Source organism: Pseudorca crassidens, chromosome 13, assembly GCF_039906515.1.
Source record: "Pseudorca crassidens isolate mPseCra1 chromosome 13, mPseCra1.hap1, whole genome shotgun sequence".
NCBI lineage: Eukaryota > Metazoa > Chordata > Mammalia > Artiodactyla > Delphinidae > Pseudorca > Pseudorca crassidens.
In genome coordinates, this window is record NC_090308.1 from 20,336,795 (window position 1) to 20,358,474 (window position 21,680).

The following is a 21,680-nucleotide window of genomic DNA, read 5'->3' on the forward strand; positions in this document are numbered from 1 at the left end:
GTTGTACTACTGTAAGTCCCATACTATGTAGCTATTGCCCAGAAGGAGAAAAATTACTAGTTTAACAGTGGGAAGAAAAATATTAAAAGGAGATTTCATCAAGATTGAGGAATTCCTCTAGATTATCCTATTCTTGGTTTCTCTGCTTTCTCTTCATCATAAGAGTTGAGTGTGGCCAATCAGATAAATCAAATGAAAGAGAGTAAAAAGAAAAAAAAAATCTATAAATGCCATATGACCTGCCAAGAAGTACTTTATTTTATACTAAGAAGATGCAGTGCAAGCAAATGGAAAAAACACACTCACAATAATTCAAAGGCTTTCCATCACAGAACCTGTTCACAACTGCAGATCTTGAAAAACATTTTACAAGCACCAAACTGCTAACATTTGTGTAATTTGAAGAAAAGAACTAGAAATAATATAAGCACATTACAAGAAATTATCCTTTTATAATAATAATGAAAATAATGATAGCAGTAGAAGTAGTTAATAGGTGCAGAGTTCTTACCATATGAAGGCATGGTACCACTCCCCCTGCATTATCTCATTTTTTTGTCAACTGAGATATAGTTCACATGCCACAAAATCCATACATTTGAAGTGTACAATTCAGCAGTTTTTAGTATATTTGCAAAGTTATGCAACAATCATCACTATCTAATTCCAGAACATTTTCATTATCCCCCATACCCTGTACCCATTATCAGTCATTCCCCATTCCCTCCCCTCCCCGAGCCCTAGGCAACCACTCATCTACTTTCTACGGATTTTCCTATTCTAGACATTTCACATAAATAGATTATATGATATGTGGCCTTTTGTGCCAGGCTTCCTTCACTTAGCATTATGTTTCCAAGGTTCGTGCTTGTATCAATACTACATTGCTTTTTATGGCTAAGTAATGTTCCCTTGTATGGAGAGACCACATTTTGTTGATCCATTCGTCAGCTGATGGGCATTCTGGTTGTTTCCACCTTTTGCCTATTACGAAGAATGCTGCTATGAACATCTGTGAACAAGTTTTTGCGTGGACATATGTTTTCAATTCTCTTGGGGATGTAACTTAGAGTGGAATTGCTGAGTTAGATAATGCAACACTTAACTTTTTGAGGAACCAGCAGTTTTCCAAAGATACTGTACCCATTCGACATTTCCACCAGCAGTGCATGAGGGTCCACATCCTCATCAACACTTCTTTCCCATATTTTTTATTATACTCATCCTAGTAGAATCTCATTGTGATTTTGATTTGCCTTTCCCTAAAGACTAATGATGTTGAACATATTTTTCACAAGCTTATTGGCCACTTGTATATCTTTGGAGAAATGTCTATTCAAAAATTAGCCCACTTTTCTGCTGGGCTATTTGTCTTTTTATTGTTGAGTTATAAGAATTCTTTATATATTCTGGATCCTAGATCCTTATCAGAAATACAATTTGCAAATATTTTCTCCCATTCCCTGGATTGTCTTTTCACTTGCGTTATCTTATTTAATCCTCGTAACAACCATGAGTTTGTCCTATGAGTATCCCCCATTTTATTGATGAGGAAACAGTTACTAAACTTACCCGAGGCTTCATAGCTAATAAGAGTTGAAGAAGAGATTCCAACCCAGGCAGTCTGCCTCCACTCATTAGTAGGATGTACTGTCACAAGCACTGAGCTCATTAGATGCTATAGCGTTAGGCACTAAATAAATAAGCAGGATTAAAAATAATTAAATTAAAAAGAAACAGTATTACTGATGCTTTGCATAGAAATTACCAGAGGGCCCTCCTCTTGTTTATACCAGTCTTCTTGAGAAGAAAGAGTAGCTTAAAATAAAGCACATTCAGCCTTACAAGGCAAAACTTGGCCTCTAAACAGTGCCTATTCTTTTCAATTGTAGGAAACTTTCTTATTGAGTTATGTAGTTGAAACAAAGGAATTCAGAATACAAGTGGTATTTTTGCTGAGACTGAAACACTGTAAATCATCACAGTGGGTATTGTGTTAGGGGGAGGCCTATTTCTTGGCCAACAACCTCCTCTGTTCAAAATGTATGCCTTCTCCAGCTCTACACAACCACTCTGTGAGAAGATGAACAAAGCAGAGTTTGAGCAACGACGATGTCATTCCGACCAGTCGCTCCTTCTCTCCTCTTATTTCTGCCACCAACCATGTTCAATATAAAAGTCAATCTACAAATAATTTTAGTATGTCTGTAGAATTATGCTCATGCTAAATAAAGGGTGAAGTAGTGCTTTTAAAGGAATATGCTAGATCTACCAATACTGGCATAGAAAGGGATTCAATATGTATAGCTAAAGCAGAAACAAAAAACAAAACAAAAACAGCTGTAAAACAATATGATTTTATATTTATTAAAAATAGGCATTATGACTATATATTATAATACATCTGCTAGCATATGCACACAAACCAAAAAAAAAAAAAAAATCATCTAATGATGGAGATTTCCCTCCCTGGGAGTAGGGCATAATTTTTATGTGATGAAATGGTTGACTTTTTAAACATATATACATAATATTTTGTTTTTTAAAAAAAGGTAGCATTCTCTCCAAAAATCCTACAAACCTTAAAAGCCATGGAAATGAATGAACACATATGAATAAAATGAACAAATGAACAAAAGGTTATATTTTGTTCTATATCTGAAGAAGTTTTAGTGACTTTACAAACTTCTTAAAGTTGTGAGAAAAACTGTGTACTTGCAAATGTGATTTGGAGTGGTGGCAGAAATTCCATAGCTCCTAACAATTTTTAAATGACTCCCTGACGCAGAAAAAAGTTTAAGAACTTTATCTCAAAAGATTATTATAAGGTCTCATTTTATAAAAGGTCAAGACAGATAACAAATCTTTGTTTTATCAGATAACAAAGCAAAGTCCCTTAAGCCAAATACAGTAGAGACATCTTCTAAATCATGAAAAAATAGTCACTAGATCTCTCTTAGGTCCTCCTCTGTAATTCTTAGGATGACCCTAAGCCAATCGTATTTTTAAGCTTATAATTTACAGTTCTTTCTAAATGCTAAAAAAATGTGTCTCTTTCCTTTGGATACAACAGAAACACCTTTCCCAAAGCAAAAAGAGAGGGAGGGAGAGACAGAGAGAAAGTCCACCCTATGAAAACTAACTTTAACCACATATACAAACAAATTATTTGGTTCCTTCCTTTAAATATTGTTTATTGAGCATCTACTACAAGTCAGACCCACTGTTCTCTAGTTAATGTCATTCTTATTTGTTATAGCCCAAGGTTTTTCCTTCTTTCTTCTACTTGATGCAAAATACAAAAACTGAAGGAATGAATGTCCAGCACCAGGCCATCTTAAATGTCCATGTGATCATTCTGAACTGCCTGTACAAAGGCTCTTTATGGGAAATGAAAAGGAAGAGCAGTGATAAACTTACAGGACTTCAATCCTTAGATCACTAAGGATTATCAGTAATAAAATAAACACAAACTTCCTCTTATAAGGGGGCTTAACATTCCTAGACTTCTTCTCTTGGCCTTCATCCAGCAAATAATTATCTCCTTGAAGATAAGTTTCTCCTTCTAAGTAAAGGGTAATCAAATTTATCATAGGAAAACAAAAGACTTAGGCAGTGTCTAAGCTAGTAGGTTATTAAACTGACATCTACTTGTCTACGACAAAACCCTTCTTCCATTCTAACAGTAAACTGAGTATTTCTGAAATGTATACTTTCTAAAAATTATTCTAAATATTATTATTCTAAAAGTTCTAAATATTATTCAATGACAATTGCCTTATCTATATAATGATGACTGGGATGGAGGTCAGAAAAAAATCATATGTATAAAATTATCAAGGAAAGGGCTTCCCTGGTGGCGCAGTGGTTGAGAGTCCGCCTGCTGATGCAGAGGACACGGGTTCGTGCCCCGGTCTGGGAAGATCCCACATGCCGCGGAGTGGCTGGGCCCGTGAGCCATGGCCGCTGAGCCTGCGCGTCCGGAGCCTCTGCTCCGCAACGGGAGAGGCCACAACAGTGAGAGGTCCGCATACCAAAAAAAAAAAAAAAAATTATCAAGGAAGAAGTGATGTGTCTAAGTGACATCTATTATTGTCTTGGAAGTATTTTCTTAATAAATTCTTGACTCATACGTAAGTCCTTAAGAACATAAGTAGAGATTTCTTGGAAGTGATATCTCCCATAGGTATGTTCCTTAGTTCAAACTAAATTAACATAAATTTTACTACTATAGCACATCAACTTTTATATTCATATGATAATTATAATGTCCAAGTTCTTATGCCAACAGTAGAATACAATGAACATAAAATCTCTAGCACCTGCCTTAATAAAACTGATTGACCTAAAATAAATTTCTCCCAAAGGTCAAACTATCACTGGATTCGCAGATGAACAAAGAAGCACCCTGTTAACTAACCTCTGACCTTCTTCCCTTTTCATAAAATGAGTCATTTAATTTGGCTACTCGTTTTGTTCCCAAATACACTTCAACATCATGTTTCTCCTTAGTAACATCCTGCCAAATGACACTTTGAGAGAAAACCATTAAATCACATTAACTGAAGTATATGGCTTCAGAATAAAGTGTAAAAAGTGGAGAATCATGAGTGGTTTACATGTTTTTGTCACAGCGAAGTTAAGTCTACTCTTTATGATCCATTCCAGAACTGCAATCCCATGCTGTCTTTCCAGCTGAAAGCACATGGGTCATTCCCTCCCTTTTCCCCATCATCAGATAAACATACAGATCATAATATAACACACACACACACACACACACACACACACACTTCTTCCAGCATTTTTAAAAATTAATTATAAGTCAGCTGCCAAAAGAAAGTGACATTTATTTCGGATAAGCAGGAATGACTGGGGAATTAACCACCACGCCAAATTCTTTGCGCAGGTCCTTTTTTTTTTTAGGTCCTCCTCTGTAATTCTTAGGATGACCCTAAGCCAATCGTATTTTTAAGCTTATAATTTACAGTTCTTTCTAAACGCTAGAAAGAACTGTGAAAAAAAAAAAGAAAAGAAAATGCAAATCAAGAGTTATCCACCACAACGTGAGAAGGACTTGACCCACCATTGCTAGTTTTGAAGACGGAAGGAGACTATGAGCCAGGGAACATGGGCAGCCTCTTGTAGCTGGAAAAGACAAGGAAACTGATTCTCCCCTAGGGCTTCCAGGAGGAATACAGGCCTGCCAACACCCTGATTTTGGTACAGTGAGACCAGTGTCTAACTTCTGACCTCCAGAGCTGTAAGATAATAAATTTGTATTGGTTTAAGCCATCAAATTCATACTAATTTGCTACAGCAGCAATAGGAAACAAACACACCCACTCATCTGCAATATTTCTCAGTCATTCACCCTTGCCTGTGAATCACAAACTTGGAAATATAAAATCAGAAGTAGTACCACAAAGCAGGGAGAGCAAAGCTGTAGATATCCAAGCTTCTATACAGATCAGCACCTACTGACAAAGCCTACACAGGGTGTAATCCCACATGAGCTAAACCAAAAGAATGAAATTTGGCCTAAGAGCCTCCTTTTATCTTTCAAGGGAAAAATAACTAGGAAAAAAAACCCACAAAACAGACAGCAAGGGAGACGCAGGTCACAATCAGAAGCAATTTCTGCAGGTATCAGCTGAGCTCCGAAACTAGAAACCGACACTGCAAATGCAACAACAGGGAAGAATCATTCACACACAGGTTCTCTCAATCACAGCTACACCCAGGGAGAAGAGTTAGCTCAGCTTTTGGCAGGAGAATCCTAAATATTGAAAACCATGAAGTGAGCTTTGCCATAACTCAAGTTAATTCTTCAACAGAACCAAGATATTCCCAAGCTACCAACCCCAATGACCAGGTCCTCAATCCTTCCCTTGATGTACTACAATAACCTTCTATACTATCCACCCTCCTATTTGCATCCTAAAGACCTTTGAAAGATTAACTTCTTATGATCACAAAGTTCTGCATGCACAAAATCTCCAAACATCCCCCAATGCCTTCAAAATCATGTATAACTATCTATATGATGCAGCGTGAAGTAACCTACTTAGAATGGCATTCAGCACGCTTTCCTATAGTCATCCCCTACTAATCTGTGCCCTCTGCCTGGAATTCTCTTCCAGCCCCAATACCCCCATCAGTTTCCATATCAAATGGTACCCTCTCTTTCAAGAAGTCTTTAGATAGATGTACTCCCCCGATCCAACTCTAAATACCCACTCCACCCCCAACTTTTAAATTCACATCATGTTTTGTTCCTTACTTATAACAAAATATTTGGGGGATTTTTAAAGTTAATAATATTGTATCAGTATGTCTCCATGCCCATGTTGATCTCCCCTCCTAATGAGATTCTTAATTCCCTGAAGGAAGAAACTGTCTTACTCCTTGGCCTCTTTCACATAGTTCCTTACACACCATAAGTATACAATAAATATTTCCTGAATTACCAAAGGAATAACCCAACATACCCTTAGGGAAAAGAGAAAAATCCTGATCGTTACGAAGAAATTAAGAGTTAGCCATGTAAGAAAACTTCTTTAACAGGGGTAACTCAACTCCAACAAAATTATAATGTTTGGGGCGGGGGGGGTGTTTTGTTTTGTTTTGTTTGCTTGCTTTAAGCAGGGGGAAATTGTTACGGGAACTGTTGAGTAAGTAGTTTCTGTCTCTCCCCACCTGCAGTTATTCCTACCACACAAAATCAAATTCCTACCGGCTGACTTAGGGCCTAGAAGCTGTCCTGAAAGAGGAGATTTAAGACCCAGCTGGAAAGCAAGCAAGTAACAACAGGAGGAACAAGATGCAACCAAGTCCACTCACCTCTCAACCATTTTACATCACACCAGTCCTGGGAAAACCAGGCTCTCAGTGCATTGCTTTCTAAACGAATCTATCCTTAGAATATAAGTTATAGCTACTAGAACTTGTGGCAATTCACCATACCAATGGACATGTGTACATAAATATATAACTAGGAGCTGGGGCACTTCCATCTCCAATGGGACAAGTAAAGATGGGCAGACTAGAAGTCAATCTTTTCCTAACTTCTGACTCAGAAGCCTAGAAAACACATAGAAAAGAACAAAAGCACAAAATATAGTTCTGGAAGATACTGGGTTTCATATCATAATATTTTGTCTCTCTCTTTGTCTCTCTGTTTTTAAATTTAAGTAGTAAATTATTATGTGCTACTCTTAAATCATTATGTGTTATTCTTAAATTCTTCTGAAAACATGAAATTCAAAGTGCTAAGTACTAAGAAACTTAATTCAAAAGCATATTTCAAATAGCAAACCAATACGATATCAAACTTAAAAATCAAGCTATTAACAAAGTAGACATACCTATAACTAACTCTTCACCACATTTCTATTCTGGACAAAGGTCCTCAAATACACCTTTATTTGAAAGTGTTACTCACAGTGCAAACTCAGCCTCATAGGTCATCATTTATCCTGAGGATCCAATGATCATTTCACCCAATTGAACTCAACACTCACATCATATAAAGAATGACATTTAATGTTTTTTTCCTTTTTGCTCTGCCTTGCTTCAAAAACTATCCAGGTGTTAATGCAGACCTCTTCTCCGTATCTTGGCAAAGTTTACTTTGAACAGGCAGTTTCTCATGACCTTCAAGTCTGTGTTCAACAATGAAATCATTTGGCCCTATATCCTATTCAGCAATTAATCACAAACAACAAAGGAAGAACTTTCACACGAAAAATGTAAAACCTATGTGGGCCAGCATTCACTGTGGGTCACTCTGGGTCATGTTCACAGCTAACGTCATTGAGGCTCTTGGAATGACCTCCGCTTTTTAGAACCTACATTTAACATTGTGCTGGCGAGGAAACATCACAGCTCTGTGACTTTTAGATAAGTGCTCCTGGAGGTTTGTACTCAGAAGAGGGTATACTGACAGACAGCAGCTGGGTGATGGGGAGATGGGAGGGTGTCGGGAGGGGCAGGGATACAGGTGCCTCTGTATGTGCTGATCACCTCCCTTCCTTGGGTGGGCTCTTTCAGTGAGTGCCTCAGGGGGAAATTTCTACCCTGTCTAGGGTGACCACACCAGGACCTCAGCATTTTGACTCCACCCATTTAAAGAAATGTAGCTGTTACATTCTAGCCAAATTTTACTTTTTAAAAATCAGCTCCAATGAGTTGATTTTTTTAAGTAGCAAGGCAAATAGTTTACTCATTTTCTTTGTTTCCATTACTATTATTATAACTATTATTAATGTGGCCTTTGTTTTTATTCTTTAAATTTTAGTAAGGCAGTGGCAGCATAATGAAAAAAATCGCTGGAATCAACGTGTGTCTCTAATTTAAAAGGCACTTCTTTCCTCATCAGCCATCCCTTTTAGGATCCAGAAATAAACCCATCTTGTCCCCCCCTCAATTCCTGGATGCTTTTAACTCAAACACAGCCTTCTAGACTAAGCCCAAAATTGAAATATTTTACAATATTATAAGTAGCTTATTTTGGAGGTGATCCCAGGAAACACGGGTGGGGAGTGAAACATTGAGACAGGAAAGAAAAGGTAGCCAGCAAAAGGGTCATTTTCAGTTAATTTATCACTGAATCTTAATTCAACAGGGAACTTGGGAGAACCAGTGTAAAATGCTCATCTCGAAGGTATCTTACCTGAGATGCAAGAGAGCTGGGGATTTATACTATAGCAGTCACTGGCAGTGGGTTGCCGGGGGCTGGTACTTCCTGCCAAGCCTGGGTGTGAGCTTTTCCAGCCAAGCAAAAGAATGCAGGAGCCTGAATTGGCAGTCTCCATGCACCGAAGCGCTCAAAGCAGGGGTTACAGTTAGGGCACCAACAGCCTTTGCTACAGCTAGGATCGGGATTATTTCCAAAAGGATAAACCAGAAGCAACCACGTTAGATGACACATATAACAGAATACAGGGTTGAGTGCTTTTCCACAAAAATATCCTTCAAAAAAAGAGGATGCCACCTTATATTTAAATCCTGAAAGGTTTAATATTATGGGGCACTGTCAATTACTGTGTCTTAATCTGAAACAGCAAAGGAGTGTTTGCGGAAAACCCAGTAATCTGAAAGGACCTCAACCATGTTCAACTTGGATGCTATTAAAGGTCAAGCAAAGAGATTTAATACAGACTTGGTTACTGAGGGTATGACTTTTCAAATTCAACTGGTAGATGGCACAGCAGCTCAAAAAAAAAGTGTGTGGGACGTGGATAAGCCAGAATCCTCAGATATGACAATACAAATAAAGAAACATAGGAAATGCTTGTCTTGACTAGTAATTATGGGGAGTGAAACTAAAACAACATGTGGTACTCACAATTGGATACTGGCTGGGGCTCAGAGATATTGACATATTTACATACAACTGATGGCATTAAACTTAACACAGTCCTTCTGGAGAACATTTAGTCATACATTAAAGAAACCCTAAAACTAAACCCCTTGTCCCAGAAATTCTATTTCTAGGAACATATCAGAAATAAGTAACTGAAATGAAGAATGGTAGCAAACATCAATAATAGTAATAACAAATATTTATATAGCACACACTAGAGCAGTGCCTGGCTGCTCTAAATGTTTTATATCAGGGTTCCCGACTGAGAGCGAGTCTGACTTCTAGGAGACACTTGGCGATGTCTGGAGACATTTTTGTATATCAAAACTGGTGGGCAGCGAGGGATGCTGTTAAACGTCTACAATGTATAGGACAGCTCCCCCAGCAAAGATTTATCTAGCCCAAAATGGCAACAGTGTCATGGTTGAGAAGCCCTGCTTTACATCCATTCACTTAAATAATCCTTGACAAACCTATGGTATTTTTATTATCTCCATTTTACAGATCAATAAAGATAATTTTTCCATGCACTGTTATACATAATTTTGAAAAACTAGGAATAAACTAAATACCAAAAAACAAGGAGTTAATAAATTATATAAAGCTACCCAATGGAAGCATGAAAATTACTTATTTGAAATATAATAAAACTAAAATACCAGAACAAAGAATTGTAAGTTTTATATAATTACAATTATTTTAAGATATGAATATAAAGACTAAATGGGAAAATAAGACATGAAAGTTACTATTCTGTTAAGATGACAGAAATTGTAACGGATATTTTTTCCTTTCTAACATTCATATTACTGTGATTTTTAAAAGAAAAAACACTCAACAATGGAGATAAGAAATTTGGAATTTTCCTTAAAGAATGAAAGTTCTTATGAAATAAGGAATATCTTATTTTAACAACACAAGAGTTAACAAGCTAAGAAGACAGTTAATATCAAGACATTTAGGAAGAAGGATTTCCATGGAATAGCACCAAATGTTAGTGTTTTAAATTCTGAAGTCATAGTATTCCTGTTCAGGGTAAGAATGAATTAGCTAGATTCTATATCTACTTCTCTATCGTTTACTTATTTCATGGTTCACTATCACCTAAAGATAATGGGCAAAAAGAATCAAATTTCAATTCAGTTACGTTTGATTCACAATAGCATCTCTATTACATAAGGTAATTTAAACTGTTATTTTAAATGTATTAATAATAGTAATAATATCAGTATTAGTAACATTATTATTGTTGCTATTATTAGCAACACGTATTGAATGCTTCCTACCTGGCTACTGTGTAATCTAATCCCCACAACATCCATATGAGGTAAATGCTTTTATGGACCCCATTTACCAGCAAAGCTCACAGACATTTAAAATTAAGAAATTTGGGGCTTCCCTGGTGGCTCAGTGGTTAAGAATCAGACTGCCAATGCAGGGGACATGGGTTCAAGCCCTGGTCCGGGATGATCCCACATGCTGTGGGGCAACTAAGCCCGTGCGCCACAACTACAGAGCCTGCGCTCTAGAGCCAGCGAGCCACAACTACCGAGCCTGCACTCTAGAGCCTGCGAGCCACAACTACTGAGCCCGCGTGCCACAACTAATGAAGCCCGCGCACCTAGAGCCCGTGCTCCGCAACAAGAGAAGCCACCACAATGAGAAGCCCGTGCACCGCAACGAAGAGTAGCTCCCGCTCGCCACAACTAGAGAAAGCCCGTGCACAGCAATGAAGACCCAATGCAGTCAAAAATAAATAATTTTTTTAAAAAATACATAATTAAATTAAGGAATTTGCCAAGGGTGTACAGTAAATGGAGGCACCTGCGTTGAAATTCGGGCAGTCTGACTCCAAAGCCCAACTGCCCCAATCAAAATACACGTGTGCTGGGGACAAGGTGGGGTGAGGGGAAGACAGCCTCTGTCCTTGCTCCTCTCCCTACAGCAATGAACTGACAGCATCTGATATGTAGGATGTAAAACCTGCCTTTTGAAATATGTTTCCTAATTTTTCTGAGTAGACCTAACAATGAATTAACCAACAGGATCTCATATTTTAAATAATTTTAAATTACTAAAATTAATTTTTATTATTTCAGATTTAAATATTATAAATAATTATTTTAATAATCAATCAATATTGACAAATAAATACTTGCCAAAAACAGCTGAGTGAATTCAAAGGAGAAAAAAAATAAGGCTGTCAAGAGTTTCCACACGAAGTCCTACAATCTATGATTCTAACATGAGGGGATTTCGTCCGATCCTCATATCCTATTGGATATTCTGTTCTCATAGATCTGAGGATTAAAAAATTAAGATTCTGTTCTCATAGATCTGAGGATTAAAAAAATAAGTCTGGGCTTCCAGTCTGGTGGCGCAGTGGTTGAGAGTCTGCCTGCCGATGCAGGGGACACGGGTTTGTGCCCTGGTCCGGGAAGATCCCACATGCCACGGAGTGGCTGGGCCCGTGAGCCGTGGCCGCTGAGCCTGCGCATCCGGAGCCTGTGCTCCGCAACGGGAGAGGCCACGGCAGTGAGAGGCCCGCGTATAGCAAAAAAAATTAAAATAAAAAAAAATTTAAAAATAAGTCTATCTCCTGTCAATAGGAAAATGGATACCTAAGACTAAGGAATAGGGGGGCTGTCTGTTTAAACAATTTAAGCATCTGTTTCTAGAATGCTGAAGAGGATCGAACAGGAAGGTTAAATATAAAACACTATTTGTAGATATCACATTATCGGGCTTACATGTCTCTAGTCTAGTCTCACCTCCCCAGAGTATATATTACGAAATGAAGTCACTAAAAACAAAATGCTGTGATCTTCTGAGATCCCTGAAGCAAAGATTAACTTAACAAATAACAGGGATCAGGACACGAATAACATATCGTCATGCAGAAAGGAGGGGAATTTGGCATGAACCAAAGTACAAGCTCCTACCCAGGCTGAGCCACTATCAGCTCAAAGCAGGCTACAGGCTGGTGTGAGGGGGAGAGAGGAACAACTGGTCTCCACATTCCACACCTACAAAAACCTCCAAACTCCACACCTGTGAGCTGTCTCAGTCATGGGCTACAAGGTCAGAAAGGAAGATGGCAGGTAAGGAAAGTGGAAAACCTCCTTTGTGCATGGAGCTTAGATTTCTTCCCACCATATATATGTATGTGTCCGACAAACTGTGAGTAAATCTTATCAAAAATACAGCCCTCTTTATATGTGGAGATTTCAATGTATAAAGAATCCAGGTGTGTCTTTCTTAGCTGTATGTTTTTAAACACCAGCAATAACTGAAATGAAGGAAGATACCAACAAGAACAACAATAGCAAATATTTATACAGCACTTACAAAAGCAGTAATAGGCTGATCGAAATGCTTTCTATCAGGGGTTTTCGACCAAGAGCAATTGTGCCCCTGAGGAGACATTTGACAATGTCAGGAGATATTTTTAGGGGATTTTAGACATTAGTAGGACTGACAGACACATTCACCACCATTATCCCTTCTGATTATTTGAACATCAATCTGATTGGTGGGGTCCCGTGCCATACCAGTTGTTAAGGATTTTTAATAGTATACCTCTGCCTGAATATACTATAAATAGTTAAAACAAATATCATACCTAACAACACCTGAGATGTCAACAAATATTTTCAATAATATGGAGTACTTCAGATATATTAACCGAATGTCAGCCTTTGAAAATAACTTTCCCCTTTTCCAGGTCCCAGAAGGCCAATGACACCTGAAAAATCTTTTCCTTAATATAGTTGTCACAGGAATTGGCACACTTGCTTTGTGAATATACTTGCAACTGTGACTGCGTGTAAGAATTCAAATGCAAAGCCCTAACTTAAAGAAAAACTTGGTACAATTTATAAATATTATTTCATCTGTAAATCTACAAACTTTTAACAATACGCTTAAGGAGGTCTTTGGTTAATGTTATTAATAATAACTTAATGAATAATAATGTTATCAGTGTTGGTTCATTAATTGTGACATAGTAAATGTCACATAGTAATGTAAGACATCAACAACAGGGGGAAGGGGATGCAATAAATGTCACATAGTAATGTAAGACATCAACAACAGAGGGAAAGGGACGCAGTGAGGGGTATATGGGAACTCCCTGTACCATTTATGCATTTAATTTCTATAAATGTATAACTATCCTAAAATAAAAGTTCCTTCACACAAGGTAAAAATACACATAATAAAATTACAGTATATTTTTCTGTACAAGAAAATAAGAAAAGCTAATTCTGGTTCATACATATTACATTTTCAGTCTCACACACTGTTGACTTACAAAACAATAAAGAAAAATGGTCAAGAATCATCCAGGTGACTTTTGACTGTGCTGCTGGATTCCACATGCACGCCTGCTTTCTATACTTTTCTGACTGGAATTCTATCTCATTCACAGAACAAAAAAAAAGACAACTGAGCAACTAAAATGTGCCAGGAGCTGGGGTAGGTCTGAGGATTCAACGACAAGAATGGGCCCTGTCTCCAAGCTCACAGACTAGAGCTCAGTTTCTCAAACAGGCAAAATGACCACTTGGGGAGATTGTTAAAATGCAGCAATAGACCACACTTTCAAAAACACTGATCTATAACACCTATCATAAATGCTGGGACAGATGAACGCTTCTAGGGACCATTGCCTTTGATCCTGGCAGGGAAGCTATGGGAGGAGCAGAGGAGAGGGCACCCAACCCCCACCTGGAAGGCAGGGAAGAATTCCTAGAAAAGGTTTACTTGACCAACCATTGGAGTGAGTTGGTTTTAATCCAATAGTAGAATGAACTTGAGGACACATCCTGCTTAGAGTGGGGAAGGCTCAGTACCAAGAACATTGACAGCTTCCGAAAGTAACTGAACACTGGGTACCAAGTACCAACCCCAGCAGCTGGAAACCAGCAGCACAGATGAGTCTAACTCGGGCCACTCCAGGACAGAGAAGGGGGCTTTGTTCATTGGAATTCAGTTACTGACGAAATATGCAAACAGGATTCTAGGCCTGATTGTATGCTGCAGGAAGCCATCCGGCCTCTGCTCACTCGCATAGTCATCTCCCTGGAAGAGCTTTTTCATGTGCTAATGGGTTTCTCAATTTTTGCCTACTTCAGTAGCAAAATATCATGTCATATTGATTCAGGTTGTTTGGCTTTGAGATTTCTTTGCTCTTTATGTTTTTGTCTCCTCTACATTCAGCCTGCCAAGAGGTGCATCTCATGATTAAGGAAACAGTCACTAAAATGAGGGCCTAAGGCACTTCACTGATGTCCCCACACTGCACACATGTGCAAACGTCCCTTGTCATCTATGTGCAGCCTGCAGACCACACAGTGGTCCTGAGCTGCTGGTGACCAGAATCATTTAGTTTAAAACCTGATTGAAAACACCCCAGCAACTACAACAGGACCCAGAAAATAGCAGGTATTCTCTGAATCATTTATTTTGGGCTCTTTTTTTTTCTTACTTCTCATTCTTAACCATGTGTGGCTGGGTTGAGGTTGACAGAAAACTGACCACTACTCCATGTAAGAAACAAAGATGAGAAATTTTAGAAAATTACAGGGAAATCAATGCCTACTTTCTTCCTAATGCAAACCCAATAGGATAAGAATGGTTCGTCGTAAAACACCAGGCAAATATTACCTACTGGGTGACTTCCAAATTATGGGAAGTAAATGTCAATCCTTTATTACAGTAATCAAGAGGGAGATTTACCTTCGGCACCATTCATTTTTATTTAGATTTTGTTACTTAGAGAAATTCTGCAGCATAAGGCCTAGCAACAAATTCAGTAAATACACAGAGTGCAATTCTCAAGCACTTTTTAAAAATGGTGCTCTGTTCATTTAGCCACAGACAAATTCTCATCATAAAACATAGGATTCTTCTTGTAACAGCAAAAGAAGTGGGTAGGAAGGAGGTGGATGGATAAGGATCTAGTGAGAAAATGAGAACTGCTTCCTCAACCCATTTGCAAAATATCCTTAATTTCCCAGCTTAAAAATCCATCACTATGAAATCCACCATGATTTTTTAAATGCATAGGAGCAAAGATAGAATGTAATCATTATTTTAAAGAATTCACATGGTCAGAGATAAAACATAGTAAGAATTTCATTTCATGATTTCTTTTCTCCTCCAAACGTCCCATAAATCACGGCCCCGCAAAAACTCACAAACTATACTTTTCCTTTGCCTGCTGTAACACTAGTTATTCAGAGTTGGACAATAAATATTTGTTAACAACTAACTAAACAGTTCTCAGAGTACTGTCAGATACCAGACTGCACGGGTGGGTCGGAGTTATGTAGGGAGAAAATGCATCTGCTGGGAAAAACTGTCAAATTTCTTCTGTCAAACACAGTCCAGGCGCTTCTAACACCATAAAGGGAGTTCTTGCCTAAGAGTTGAAGCAGAAGGTAAACGCACAGAATCCAGGAGTCGAACAAGAAAACAGGCCAGGTCAAAAGCCTGGAGATTCATTCTGGCAGCAGGTTCCTAGCTAGGGGCGGGCTGGCTGGGACAGAAGAAAAGGGTCAGTGTTGGTATGACAGGAGGAGCTGTTTCTCAGAAGGCCAAGTACATGGCTATCAGATGAGGCATTCCCATTGACGATATGCAAGTGACCTAGAAGAATCTGTGCAAGATGCCTATCTTACAACTGCTGTGTAGCCCAGCCTCTAACAGTATCTGGATCAATGGCGTTAAACTGAAATCTATCGTGTTTCCAGACCATTATGATGGTTTTCCTCTATTTGGAGAAATAGTCCTCTCTGCAGACTAAATAAAGCTTTTTACATAAGGCACCAAAAGGCAAACAGGTCACACAGTACAGAATCATATGGGAGGCTGTGTGCCCTTTCCCTTTGCTTGCTTTGCTTGCTTGCAAACAATAAAAACCTTTCTGAACAAATGAAAGTGAACTTTGAAACCAGCAAAACATTTCAGGCACCCTGCCACAAAGATATTCTCCAAACAACTGCAGCCTGTATAGCTCTAAATTTCTTGCCACTTACAGGATGTGTGGTTAAATGAGCCCAGCAGAGAATTACAGCTTTGATGCTTTGATGTCAAAAATCACTAACAGATCTCGATCAAAGGGTGAGAAAAAACTGGCAAATTTTCGCTATGATGGTGCACGTGGGGCCTCATTCAAGCCAATGTTTTATCTTCATTTAATATCTACACTGTATTTTTTTTTCTGTTATTAACTTAAAAACTCTTCTAACAGAAACAGCCAGCATTTATTGTAATCCTTCCTGCAATCTGCCAAGCACTGCGCAAGGGATTTTACACCTTTAAAGACTTAGAACAGCCCCATTATCTCCGTTTTACAAGAGAGGAAACTGAGACTCAGGACGCAGAAGAGCTGGGACTCCACCGTGTAAGTCTAAGTCCAGAGCCTTTCTGCTAACGCTAACATGTTCCACAAATTACACAGAAAATGGGTTACTCTAAAAATAATACTGGGGGGGGGGGAGGAGCTTTCCTGGTGGCGCGGTGGTTGAGAGTTTGCCTGCCGATGCAGGGGACATGGGTTCGTGCCCCGGTCCGGGAAGATCCCACATGCCACGGAGCGGCTGGGCCCGTGAGCCATGGCCGCTGAGCCTGCGTGTCCGGAGCTTGTGCTCCGGGAGAGGCCACAACAGTGAGAGTCCTGCGTACCACAAAAAATAATAAAAAAAATAATAATAATACTGGGGGACTTCCCTGGTGGCGCACTGGTTAAGAATCCGCCTGCCAATGCAGGCAACACAGGTTCGAGCCCTGGTCCGGGCAGATTCCACGGGAGCAACTAAGCCCGTGTGCCACATCTACTGAGCCCGCGCTCTGGACCCCGTAAGCCACAACCAGTGAGCCCACGCGCCTAGAGCCCGTGCTCCTCCACAAGAGAAGCCACCGCAATGAGAAGCCCGTGCAACGCAACGAAGAGTAGCCCCCGCTCGCGGCAACTAGAGAAGCCCGTGTGCAGAAACGAAGACCCAACGCAGCCATAAATAAATAAATATTTTAAAAACCAATACTGGGAATCACCATCCCTATGAACATAAGTTATCGGGACATGAAAATGTAATAAAACAGTGAGGGCACCTAAGTAATTACCTGTCTTGAGGACACCTAAATAATTACCAGCCTCAGCACAGTTTGGGATGATGACAGCTTCCACAGCCAAAAGAGAAAGTGAACATATAGAGTCCAAATCCGAAGACTCAACCTTCTGTCCCAGAGATCCAGAAATCAGGCCTATCTTTTAAGTTGGAAGTTAACCATCTTAAAACTCAAAATTCAAGTAAGTCATTCAAAATCTGCCATTTTGCATGAATTCCCTTCAGAATCAGTAGGGGTTTACAAGTCAGAGATCCAAACAACAGGGGGGAAAAGAAAAAAGGGCAATGTATGAAAAGGCAATCTATTGAAGAATTTGTCCAAAAGCCAAAAAACATATGCAGAGAAGTTCAATTTCACACACACACATACAAAAATGCAAGTTCAGACAATTATTTACTACTTTTCATCTCTCTGCCCTTTGTGGATAGCAGTTTAACAGTAAAAACATATTGGCCCCAGAAGTTACCCAAATTAACTAAAATATATGTACACAGGTCATTATTTTTAATATTTTTTAAATGGGATGCACTATGACAGGATGGTTTCATCTTTAGTTTAAAAAGGAAAACTGTGCATGTGGGAATTTAGATGTAAAGCTGTACATTTATATATTCATAGAAGAAAGTATGGCAGGACAAACAAAACTAGTAACAATGATCATAGAGGGGGAGAGGAACTGACAATTTGCCGCTTTGTATAATTTTAATTTTGCATTAAAATTTTTAAGAAGGAGGCTGATTATTTAAATATATTACTCAAAATTTAGCATCAAAATGTAATGCAATAAAATGCTTCATTAACTTGAGAACAACCCCACAGAGAGGGCCCCACTAATTCCCACCAAGCTCACAATCCAAGTTTCAATACTTTGTGGTTTAGACAGAAAGTTTTTGACCTGGGTTCCTTTAGCCCTGGCCTAAAATTTCACTTTGTCACAATGGTAGGACTGGGCTATGACTCATCTTCCTCTGCCAAACAATTAAAGTTCTAGTTCAGCGGGAAAAAAACGACTTGAGCTGCCAGTTCACTGAACTGTTCAAATCAAGGTCAAAATATTGGGGCAGGGGCAAAGGGAGTCACTGAGTCCAGATCCTATCTCATTCTCACACCAGTCCTTTCGGTGGTCCTCCAACCAAACCCTGAATTTGCAAATGATCAGAATAGAAAGCACCTGGTGCCCTCTAACCAGGGTCAAAGAACCCAAGTGAAACATGAAACCAAGATCCGTGTCACAATCATACCTTTCAAGTAATGCCAAGGAAAAACACAAGTAAAAAGATGACAGAGTGCACAGCTTCAGTTTAAATATATTTTAAGTACCACACAAACATAATATTTAATTACCCATTCCTACACTGCAGGTAGCAGGCAAAGCTCTTTATCAACTGACTATATTTTTATAATTTTTACAGAACTTATTATTCCTTTTATTTACCTGGAACTCTTACTATTGCTTGCAAGGTGCTTTAAAATATGTTACATCATTAATCCTGACCACAATCCCCTCAGGGGTACGACTGGTTGGGAGACCAGTCTCAGAAGTTCAGTGTCTTACACAGTCGATAGTAGGGGGAACTGGGACCCAGGTCCCCCCCACCCAAACACTTCTTCAGTACCATGTTAATCACACTTCTCATTTCCCTCGCCCAAAATTCTTGTTTCAAACAAGTCACTCTGTCTACCCTTCGCCCGACTGAACAATTTTTTTTTTCTCTCAAGCCTCTGCAAATTACATTCCACCTGGTCTGCCTAAGCACCAACTCATTTTCTTTATAAACATTAAGATCAGCTAAAAATTCACAAGCCCTGAGAAATTCTCCCAGACAAACCTCCCTGCACTCTGATACTCTAAATGACGTGTTCCTTTATTCTCATACAGTCAACAGGCGGGTGAGGCAGCCACTAATATCTGGCAAAGATAATCACACCCCTTCCTTTCAAACTAACTTTGGCACCAAGAACCTTTGGAGCAACCTCTCTGTAGTGTCCCCAACTGACCCCACCTCCACATTCACACACACAGACACCTCAGCCCCTGATGAAATTCTTATTCCGACGTTCTCCACCTGCCTTGCTTCATGAAGACGCCAGCAACCAGGAGCCCCGTCTCTTCAGAGAGGTCTGCTCAGCGTGCCCTGAGCCAGCCTACTCCCCTGTGATCCCTTCCAAGAGCTTCTTCCTGATGACAGCTCATCTTCAGACGGGCCACCATCTCATATAACGCACGCCCCTCCGGCAGCGCAAACCGGAAACGAGCAGGTCCAGCCCTCATCCAGCCTCGTGCTGCTCAGAGGAACCTGTTCGTCCAACCATTCCGCAAGCGGAGACGGAGACTCCGCTGCTAACAGGCGTATGGGTTCGGTGCTGATGTACAGCACTGCCAAAGCTTCCTTCTTGCCCCTCTCCTGGAGCTTTCGGTCTGGTAGGGAACCAATAACTCTCCCCTGTGCACCTCCATCTTGAATCCATGTCACAATCACTTGGATAGTTTCTTTAACAGCTACAAAGTCAAGGCCTCGGTTTATTTATGTCAGGCTTCTGAGTGTGGGGCCCCAGCACACTGGTGATGCTAACGTGGAACCAAGGTTGAGAATATTTGAACCCGTTTATCTGAAAAGGAAACGGCTGCCACAGAGTCCTGTCAGCCCGACAAGAAAGCAGGAAAGATGACAAGAAAAGCAAGGCCTCCCAGATGTGGCTTCCTGAGCAGGGCAATTTCTAGACCTAAATCATCTGTGCATTAGTAGATGCCTACAACTCCAAATAATTTTTTATTTCAAACTTGCAAGCCTTTTTTTTTTTTTAAACTTTGTTCTCCTTCAATTCGATTATTGTAACATTTGGTCATTTGTACACAGATATCAAGATTAAGTAAAGGAAAAGTAAATATTTTAAAATATAAAGATTCTATATCAAAGATAGATAGATATAGATACTCAGATTTCAGCTTACTCAGTTTTCCCTTGTTATATCTCAACGGATAGCTGAGAGGCAAATGTGCTAAATTAGAGTTCCACATTTTAGAAGACAGCAAAGAGCAAAAGGATGGTCAATTTCAAAAAATAACACTGAAAGGCTAATTTTGAACAAATATGTACTTTAATTTATTCCATTTTATTACTTGTTGTAGTATTCCCCTTAGGTTCTGCAACAGTCATTTGAAACATCAACCCCTGTATGGTCAAGAGTTTAATGCAAAACACTTATGGTTTCACTCTTTCCAGCTTACTTGAGGTGTGTAAATAAAGGATTCACCCCAAAGTTTAATCTACTATGGAGACTGCTTTGAAGACCAAAAAAGGCCACTGTTGTAATGGAATATGCCATCCATAAAATGTGTACTCTTTTTTATATCTTTATAACAAGATCACTAAAGAGAGCTACCCTGCAGATACAAGAAAATAGTAAATTAGTAACAGCCAATAAGAAGAGCGTCTAGGCCCTTGTAGAATCTGAAATCATGTAATACTGATTTTCTATTTTTATTAAAATAGAATGCCCTGAAATATTTATTTTTTTAAAAAATGCTTTCTATTTTCTTAAAGACTTTGGACTGATCACAGGGCAGGAAAGAATGCTATCTGAATGAACCAGAATTCATATTTAAAGCTGCAGTCTACTCATTTAAAAGTTTGCTTAATATTTAAAGGTTTGTTTGTTTGTTTTTCTTCTAATTATCTTCTGATTTCAACCACTATAGTTACCTGAGACCCTCTGTAGCAGGACAGTAACACGCAGACTAGCAGACGAAGAAGACTATTCATGCCGGGGAAAGAAAGAGGATTGAGAGTCAAGAGATACCTTTGAAAGGCCACAGGCTGCAATGCTACTCCTGCACGTGGGGTTTTAATTCAGTTCCTGATAGGTATTTTAATTCTCTGTTGAGACCACACTGATCTTTAAATAAGAGAGAAAAGTAACAGCCAAAAAAGAGAATTATAGCACACTGATTTCCTATTACACTTGGCCAAGAAACCAGATTTGCTAAGAAAATATGGGCTGCTCCAAGCATTCTAGTTGAAATGTGCTCCAGAGAGAGGATGCCTACCAGCATTTACCACATCATTCATATGGAGTTAGGAAGGAAAACATTAAGAGGGAAAGAGTAATTCCAAAGGAAAGAAAACCATTTTTAAAAAATTCTAACCAGCCTAAAAGTTGTCGCATAGTAACAATATTC

General features: G+C 39.1%; 1 protein-coding gene across 9 annotated transcripts in view; it reads right to left on the reverse strand.

Annotated features, from left to right (window-relative positions):
* Positions 1–21,680, reverse strand: part of UTRN (utrophin) — a 492,142-nt gene that overhangs the window by 416,383 nt on the left and 54,079 nt on the right. Inside the window, exon 1 of one of the 9 annotated variants that reach the window (XM_067701863.1) lies at positions 19,571–19,716. The exons of the other annotated variants lie outside the window; for them this stretch is intronic. Coding sequence (XP_067557964.1) covers positions 19,571–19,580 — 10 coding nt within the window. The 5' untranslated portion in view covers positions 19,581–19,716. Of the gene's footprint in view, positions 1–19,570; positions 19,717–21,680 lie in introns of those variants that run through there. 9 annotated transcript variants of the gene reach the window in all.